This window comes from Entamoeba invadens (assembly GCF_000330505.1).
Source record: "Entamoeba invadens IP1 unplaced genomic scaffold scaff_1105074725179, whole genome shotgun sequence".
Lineage (NCBI taxonomy): Eukaryota > Evosea > Mastigamoebida > Endamoebidae > Entamoeba > Entamoeba invadens.
The window spans coordinates 13,112-23,251 of NW_004440206.1; the positions used below are offsets into that span (position 1 = coordinate 13,112).

Sequence of the window (10,140 nt, forward strand, 5' to 3'; positions counted from 1 at the left end):
TTCTTTTGAGTGGTGATAAATGTTGTTACTCCACTTTAATGCATTGACATCAACAACCACCCCGGGTTCTTGGAATTGAAATATGTTTTTATAATTGTTAAAATAAGTATCATTTTCTTCATAAACAGGAGTTTCAAGAATTGTATTAAAATTGAAAGGTGTAATAAAATCATACTTTGTTTTTTCATGAAATAATTGTTCATCTTTTTGTATAGTGGTTGTGACTCGTTGAAGTTTTCCTTTATCATAAAAAATAAGGATGATCTTTCATGTATAGTTAAATGAAAAATAATTTGATTAGAATCGTAGTTGGGTTTTTATACATTAAAATATAAATTAATCTATTCTTATAACATACACTGTTTTCTACACACTTTGAAACCAAAAATTAAAAAAGTGGTTTTATATATTTATTAATTTCAATTAAAACTATTATTATAAAATGATATAAATTTTTGTTTAAAAATCGGGAAATCTCCCTATTCAAATAACACAAATTGCATCACCAGCTTTAATATGGTTGGTTAAATTTTAATTAATGGACGGGATGCTTAATTGCATCATGACGTGGCACCGACTTGTATTCATTGGGAAATCGCTTGTCTATAAGTTATTTTGTTGCCACAAATTCGGGAATATCACCCCAATATTTTTAATACAAGGCTGGATATTTTACTAAATAATAAAAAACACAAATATAACAAAAAATACAATTTAAAAAACATTAAAATTGTGTGTTAATTTTAAACTTTATTTTTAATTGACAAAATTGTACACTAAAACAATTTTAATTAAAAAGCTAATTTTGGCTTATCGATAACTAATGGAAAAGGTATATTAATTTTGTTTTTGAATAAATTATTAACATGAATTAAAATTAAAATAAACTTTACAAATTGATAAAATAATCATGATAATTGTGTTTTAAAACATAAAATCAATTTACTTATTACAGTCAAAGGTGTCTAATTGTCGTGAATCCAGCAGAAAAACACCTCTATTTGTTGTAAATGAGTGCATTTTGTAATTTTTTTATATTGAAATTTATTTTTTTAATAAATTTAGTTTTTAATTCAACAAAAGTTACAGATTCGAGAACAAAATAGTTAATTGTCGTAAACCCAAATGATTGGTGTTGTGCGACAATAAAGCAACTTCGACAATTAATATTACGACAAATAGACGCTTTTGACTGTATACGTTTTTATTTAAATTAGAATTATAATAATGTTAAATATTAAATTTTTTCTAATTATTTACAACGAAATCAATTGTTTAAAGTTTTTAAACTTAAAAAAGAATTATTTTTTTTAATATGATAATGTTGTTTTTAAATAAATTATTTTGTTTGAATAAAATCAAAAGAAAATAAATGAAATTTGGATATTTTGTAAATTTAATAATTATTTTAAATTAAATTGTTTTTTTCATAACAAAAAAAAATTTATTTAATTGAACCTGTTTTGTTTGTGAATTATTGATATAAATACATAAAAAAACATCGTTTTTATTTAAAATTGTTTTTGCTTTAATCTTTTTTTTTCTTTAAACTCTTAAATCAAGTTCTGTGTAATTTTCGTGATAAATGTGTCGTCCATTTCACCGCGACCTCAGAAATACATCGCAACATTATTTTTTTACATCAACGTTTTGCGAGTTCACTAAATGCAAAAATATTTCCTAACAAAGCGACAACGCACTTTGTTCATTGACTATACAAAATATAATATTTTTTATTATTTAATTAATTTCATATTATTAGTTTGATTTTTAGTTTGAAACAAATTGATACTATTTTTTTATTTAACAAATGAAAAACTTGAACTAAGTACTTGTTATAAATACTCAACAGCATCATCAAATGCAATCCACATATGGGTGGAAACTTATTTGTAACTCAAGTTTACATTTTCTAAAATTAGATATTTTTCATTGAATGTTCTTACTACAAATTGCAATGTAACTGATTGATTTTGGTGGAACATGATAAGGTCAATAAGTGATGTTAACAAGTCTATTTAACGATTTTGGTAAATAAAACAGAACAACAAAGGGTTAATAAGACGATGTGAATCAACGACAAATATTATAAACTTACTTATTTATGTATTTTTCTGCACTTGGCGGGCAATTGTTCATTTTGATAATTTAATATTATGGTTTGTTATCCTATAATTATTTTTTTAAAAAAAAATAAGTGGTCGATTAATGAAATAATAACATCTTGAATAACATTGAACAAAATTCAAGTGGTCTAAAAATCGGGAAATCTCGAAATTATTAAATATTTTTTTCGTTTTTTAGAGCTTATATTATGTGCATAAAAAATACACAAGCAAAAAAAGGAAATTCATCAAAAATTTGATTAATATCCCTTTAAAAACAGGTAAATTAAAAACAAAAAGGCTGTTTTAAGTGTTAAATTAAAAAACAATTTATTAAAGTCGTTTATTTTTATGTAAAAATAGAGTTTATTTACTGTACTAATAATTTAATTTATAGTAAAATATAGTTTATATACTAATAATTGTAAAACACACGAATCAAATGTTTTAAACATCAAGATATCCAAGTTGCTTGATGATGGCGTATTGTTCTGGCACTTCACAAAGTGCTGCTGTAGCAAATGCAATGTCCGGGTTTTCGACGTGTCCTTCGCACACCTTGTAATAATTCACAAAATTGAAGTTATCAAATTTGGCATTTTTGACTTGCTTGTTATAAGTTTCTATTTTATATACTTTATTTTATTATTAGATATTAACAAATCATAATAATTGAAATTATTCATAACATTAAACAGTACTATTTTACAAATAATATATAATATTTATATGATAAAACAACACTGTTGTTGTGCTTATTAATATGTTACTCAAATTTAAATAGTTCAAAGATACTGTTTTAATGTTAAATAATAATGGATTTTGACTTTTTATATGAAATTAAAATTGTAATACTATAATAATACTATAATAATACTATAATAATAAATATATGAAACTCTATACAAAATACCATCAACAAACATCATCGAAAGATTCCATAGTATCAAATGGACCATCACCGACACCAACACAAATAATTGACAATGGGTATTTTGACGCCTCTTCAATTGCTCTTCTGTTAGGTCCGACTTCACTTACTGCGCCATCGCAAATAATAACGAGGATATGGTACTGCTTAGTTTCTTTAACAATTTCAATTGCCTTGTTGATAGTAGCAACAAAAGAAGTTGGTCCACTGAGTGTGATGGTAGGCACTACTGCTTTATATCTCTCAAGAGCAGCGGCTATACCAAAGAATGGCTTTTTCTCTTCAGACAAGTCGAAGACTGCTCTGTCACCCGTTGTTTTATCACCAAAGCCATACACGGGAATAAGTCTGTCGTCGTCGAACTTCTCTAAAGTCCTTCCCATGATGTCCATAACTCTCATATATGGATTTGGGTTTGAAGGGTCAATTGTGTGAAGATTTCTTCCATAAGTTCTCTTTCCAGAAGATTGGTTGGACCCAGTAAAGTCGATTGATATAATTAGGTTGGAAGACTCTAAACCAGTTTTTTGAAGGGCTTCTTGGAGTGCTTCAACTGATTCGTATGTTGTTAAAATAGGTTGTGTGAGGCGTTTTTTTTGTTGTGATGATGGATCGTTTCCCATTGTTTTTTTGGTTTTTAAGATCGACAATTCGCTTTATATTTAAAATGTCGAAAAATTATTTTTTGATAATTTTTAATAAAAATTTAATATGAAGTATCATTTTTATCTTTTCGACCAAAAAATTGAATGAAGAAATTTGAAAGAGGGAATTGCTTATTTTACTCTTGTTAACCTCTTTTTGGAAAAGTAACTATAAATATAGTTTAAATTTTTATATTTTTTAAATAATATTTAAAAAAAAATCACTTTAATTTAATTTAGTTTTTTCAAATTAAATTAACTTATCATTATATTGTTAAAAAAAATTAAATCATATACAGGTATGGTAAAAACCCATACAAAATAGTTTTATTTGAACAGTTGGTTATTTTCCTCTACACCAAATTTACATTTAACAAAATCTAAATATATAAAAATCCATTATAGTCAGTCTGAAAACGTTGTCCGCTCTCCAACGTTGTCCAGGCATTTTTGGACCATCAAAACTGAAATATTTCAATCATTCTAGTTAAATAAGACAGAACAAAAAAATCAAAACGACTGAAATAGGTGTTTGCAGCAAAGACTCCTCATGAGGAGCGCTAAGTAGTGAATCACCCGGGTTCTTTATAAGCAAGTATTTGAACGAACATTACCAACACGTGTAATTGCTCAACAAAATACACAAAGACCCATTTAAGTCACTTCTTCTTATCCAAGTCACGACTTAGTCGACAGAAAAGGAGAGAAAATGGGATCAAAAGTTTAAAGGTCAAATGCCCTTTTTTTCACAAGTCTCAACTCCTTTTCGATCCACATGATTCACCCCTCAATACTTTCAACAGATCACTCAGTTGAGAGTCCCTAAAGTCTTGTACTACTCAAATAAAATTTATTCTATAATGGATTTTAATAGTAAAGTCTGTGTTTGTGTTGTGTCCTTGTATATTCCATTCTCCACATTAAAAAACACAATTTTTATAATAAAATAAAACTACTAACTAATTATTAATTATATTAAATTGAATATAAACATAATCACCTAACAAAAGAAAACTATAACTATGATCGTTTATAAACTTATTTGTATTGTTTATGTTAATACATTGATTAATAGTGATTAATAATAACTTTTGATAAAAAGTATTCGTTGATTAAAGTCAACGTAGAGAGAGTCCAATTAAATTTTTAAATAAGCTGAGAATATGATTTGTTGTGAATAAGAATTTTAACAATTTTACTCAAATTGTTAAATTTATAAATAGAGATATAATCTGACATTTGTTTTGTTTTTTCTGTGGTTTTTATAAATAATATTTTTTAATTAATAAAAAAGTGATTATTTGTCATAATGATTTTTAAACACAACAAAAGCTTTTAAAACAAATGTAAAAATAGTAAAAAATCAATTCAAAGGATGTTTTGTTTATTAAGAATATATGATATTTTTAATTTGGTTTTTTTAAAAATATTTCAATATTTCTTGTTTTTTTAAATAACAGTTAAATATTAATAAAAATATAAAAACAACAAAACGCCATTTCAATGTTAATATAAAAATGCTTTTGTAAATCGTTAAATATAATAGCAAACATATTGAAAATCATTAAACATACTTCAATTAATTAAATCATAAAATCAACATCGTGTTTTATTTTAAATAAACAATTTTATTTGTATTTTTAATCAAAAATTTGACTGTTATTTAAACAATTTAAATAAAAATATATAATTATAAAAATTATACATTATAACATTGTTTGTAAATTTGAAAAATAGAAAATACGATTATAATTAAATGTTGTTTGGAGTTAGTTTTTGAATATAAAATACATATAATTTGTGCGCATTCAATGCATTATAAACCCTCAAAAAAGTCAAAAAATGCATAAACGATCCAATGTGTTTGTATTTCAACGTTGTGTTAATAACTTATCGTATTTTTTATCGTAAAGAAACACAATGATTAAAAAACAACGAACAATTTAATATTTAAACACAAATTTCATATTCAATCACAATGAAATGCAAGGTTGTTTCTTTTTCTTTATTATACCACATATATTTCAATCCAATAAAACAATATTTAATCAAACAGATGCCGGCTTGGATTCAAGTCGGCAAAAGGCCCCTGTGTTCTACAGTCCATGTCCACCGATACCCTGTGTCTCCAAATTCCCTAGTCCCGATCCCGAATGTAGCAAACAGTTAGTTGTCAAGATATCCCAATGTCTAGTTGATGTACTCACAGCAGTCAGATTAATTCAAGAAGTGGAAGAAGCGTCTAATCTCGGGTTAAATTACAACGAATCAAAGTACTACTTCTTGGAAATCAACAAGGAAATTGCCAAACTTGCCGCATTGACATCGAGAAAACAACCAAAAGGGAATTAAACCAGAGTGAAACAAATTTCGCTCATTTCTACCTACATGTCAGGAGTATTCTTTGCACATAACGATAGCATGTAGCGTTTGAGGAAGAAGTTGAGTGGAAAACAACAGTGTGTTTGGGGAAAGATGTCTTCTGTCGACTCTGTTGAGGAAGTTGTTAAGCAGTTAGTGGGAATTAAAAAAACATTGCTCTTCTCTTGTATGACAGACAAGTTTGGCGAATTTGTGAAAGAGAAGGTGGAAATGAGACTGAAGTCAATTTCTATGTCGCTGCCAACTAACAGATGTATGAACCTAAGATACAATTTGGAAAAAATGTATCTTGGGACTCCTTCTGGTGTCACTCCCACTCGATAACAAAAACTTGAAAACGTGATTTAATTACGATTAAAGGAAGACTTGAGACAGCAAAGAACTCAATAGAGGCGTATATTTATTCTGTCGTTTAAAATGTTATTGGGATATTTTTCAATTAAACACAAGTTTTAAGAATCAAAATTGTTTAAAAAAAGAAAAGCAACACTCAATGTAACAACTGACCCGGATTTAAAGACGCCTTAAATTTGGGTCTAAGGCGTATAAATTCAACACCCAAAGCTGTAAAACTTTCGAAAGATCGTTTAATTAACACTGAGAAGCTGTTATGTTGAAATTTATGTCTTTTTCATTCTTTTTATTTTGTTGGTATTTCAAACACACCTCATTTTAAGTATAAAATTGATTTAATAATTTTCACATCCTTGGTTGATAAATGTCAACAAATTTTAATGAATTTTTATATAATATATCATAAAAGTTAAACTCAAGCAACAAACAAATATTTCTAACTTGACTTATTACTAATTTATAATTTTTAATTTCTAATTCCTTATTATTTATTATTTAAAAGTAACTCTAATTAATAACAATTGTAATCAAAGAAAACACCTATATTCTTAAAATAAAAAATTTAAAATTAAATGTGAAACTTTAACAAAAAGTTTTAAAAACTATTGATGATAATGCAACAATTTGTTTTCTTATTATAATTTCTACACTTATTCCAAAAGGAACCTTTTATTGTTTTTAAATTTTGTATACTATTATTAAATTAAAACAAAACCAGCCTCTTATGATAAACTTAATCAACAATTTTCAAAACAATCAATGTGTACAAAAATGTTTAGAAAAACAAAAAATACCAACTTTGTTCTTTTGATCAATAAAATCAAAATAAAGTATAAATAACTCTATAAAAATAATTTTATTCTAATAAAAATACTTCTACAAACGAAGTCTGTAAGAAATAATATTATTATTTTATGATTATAATAATAAGACTTTAATTATTATAATTAAATATCTCTTTAAAAGTCTAGCTTAAATATTATAACTATATTATATTATAAATAACCATTTATTATTGGTTTCTATATTTATTATTAAAATTCAAAAAACATCAAGCTAAACAAAAAATTCAATTATAATATCAAAACACTTTTATTTGTAATCAATTCCTAAAATTATACATGTAATACACTAAAGTAACGGCTGTAATGGTTTTTATTATGTTTTCACTTTGACACTTTCACGTGGAGAATAATTCAATTTACTGGTAAATAAATAAGAAACAAGCTGCTTCGAACAATTTTTGCAAATTGTTGGTAACTTGAAAGATGTATCAAGTTCAAATTTGTTGTTTGAACTTGGTTGCCAAGAAATGTTTCTTTTAAGTTTTTGATTATTAAATTAAATTGTATTGATCATTGACCAAATGATTTGTTTTATTTTGATCTCGTTGTCTTTTATGTTTTCTAAATCATCATTATAATTACAAAACAAAGTGCCAATGTCAATAACTGTTTTGGTATAAATTTTGGTGATCTTTTGCGATAAAACTTTGCGCTCGTAATTATACTTGTCATCCATAAGAACTGAATGTCCTTTAATCCATAACAATTTAATTACATAATTATTCAAAATTATTATGACTTTATTTATACCAATAATGTACAGTGGTGGTATAAACCCACTTAATTTGGAATAAACCCACTTAAGTGAGTTAATTTTGTGAAACTTTGGTTTAACTTTAAGCCAAAATAGAAAAAACTAAAGTACCACCCTTTATAAATAGGAAAATAGGTTTGATTGGGTCTTTTTTTTGTTTTTTGAAAAAAAGTCAATTTTGCTCGAGATGAAAAAAAATATTTGAAATGGTTTTTTATTTTAATTAAAATAAACTTAAAATATAGCTTTTGTTTTTTCATAATTCGATTCAAATAGTATTTTCTTTTGACAAAAAAAAGCTCAAAAAAGGTTCAAAAAGTGAAAAAAGAACAATAACGAGCACAATGGACTAGCTTGAAAATAAAAGCCGGTTTGAATTTGTGGTCTTTTTGTGTACATTAGTTCAATGATTGTTTTTGAACAAATAACATTTAAAAATATTTCATAAAAGTTGTTGTTAAGATTCAAAAAAAGATGATAGAAAAATAAAAAAACATAAACAAATGAATAAATAAACGAGAATTCAAACAATAACAAATAAATAACATTAAAGGAACAATTAATGAAAAAACGGGATAATACATAGAATTGAGTTTTTGAGATTGAAATTGAATTTATTATATTTTAATTTAATAAACTTTAAAGCATGCCTCGGAAAAAATTGCTTTTCATAAAAAAAGACTGAAGAGGCTGTTTTTTGCGGCAAAACAATCAATTTTGGTAAAGCCATTTTTTCAAAGACGCAAATAAACGGGACATTAGGTTATTTTGAATTGTGATTCCAGAAGATTCAATAATTTTTATCAAATTGTTTTTGATAAATCAACAATTTATAAATAATTATGGTTTTTTTATGTTTTATTAACACAGTAAGAACAGAAATTAAATTAACGAAAAGATAAAATTAACATTTAAATATTATCAACATTTTTTCTTGTTTGATTAACACACCGAAAAAATAAAATTAATTAACGAAAAAAAAACAATTAACATTTTAAAAACATTTAACGATTTTTCTTGTCAAATTAACAGACTCATAATTGAATTTATTTAACGAAAAAATAAATTAACATTATATAATTATTTATTGAATTTTCTTGTAAAATTAACACAGCGAAAATTTACATATTATTCAACACAATTTAATTTAACATTTTAATATTATTAACAATTTTTACATATCAAATTAACACTTTAAAATGTAAATAATTAACGATAATTAATGAAAATGTTTATTATTCAATGAATTACATTGTACAATACGTGTTTGTTCTTGTACAATTTAATTGTATACAGAACAGTTACCAATTCGATGGAGCGATGAATTTTTAATTTACAATAAAACAGACACGATTTAACAATTAAACAATAATGTTCTTATTGAAATCTTATCATACAAAATATTTCAGTAATTGAATTAAATATTCTTTATAAATTATAAACATAAAATCGAATAAAATAATATTACATGTATTATCTACATAAAAGGTTAAGGTCATTTCACAACATGGAATAGAAATTGCATCACAATTAACAACATTTTTACTTATATTGAAAATCATCTATGTTAAAAAAACTATCATTATAAACTTATCAATTTATTTCTCAACCTGTATATGATTAAGTTGATATATATTAGTGTATAATATTGTTGTTATATTATTTTATATTTAATTCTGGATTTTATGGTTAAAATAAATGTATTGTAATTTTTTCTGGATACAATACATTTAAACAAATTTATAATAAAATACAAACAGACAAAGAATAATGATATCGATAAAAAAACATGATTGTTACATTTTTTGTATTTTGGTGAACAACAAAAACACCAAAATAATATATATTGTAACAGTCCATTTGTTTCAAATCACAAACCAATAGAAGTTTACACTTTACTTTGTTTAAACATCAAAAATACGACAATAAATAAATTTTCAATATATGGACAGTAATATTAAAATAAGGTACAATAAATAGTATGGAGTCAGTCTAACAATATTATCTGTTCGGAAACGTTATCTGATCAAACTTTAATGGCAACATTTTTGTCTAAACACCGGGCATTGGGTAAAATGTGAAAAAACTGAAACAATTGGGATGGAACAGCTTCCCGAAATATTCC

The 10,140-nt window shown here is 25.0% G+C and overlaps 1 protein-coding gene across 1 annotated transcript; it reads right to left on the reverse strand.

Moving 5' to 3' along the window:
• Positions 1-2,552: 2,552 nt before the first annotated feature.
• Positions 2,553-3,659, reverse strand: EIN_478260 (copine-8, putative; the record flags this gene model as incomplete). Its single annotated transcript, XM_004255307.1, has 2 exons — positions 2,553-2,714; positions 3,030-3,659. 2 exons carry the CDS (start codon positions 3,657-3,659, stop codon positions 2,553-2,555), a joined length of 792 nt encoding a protein of 263 aa, XP_004255355.1.
• Between the last annotated feature and the right edge of the window lie 6,481 nt (positions 3,660-10,140).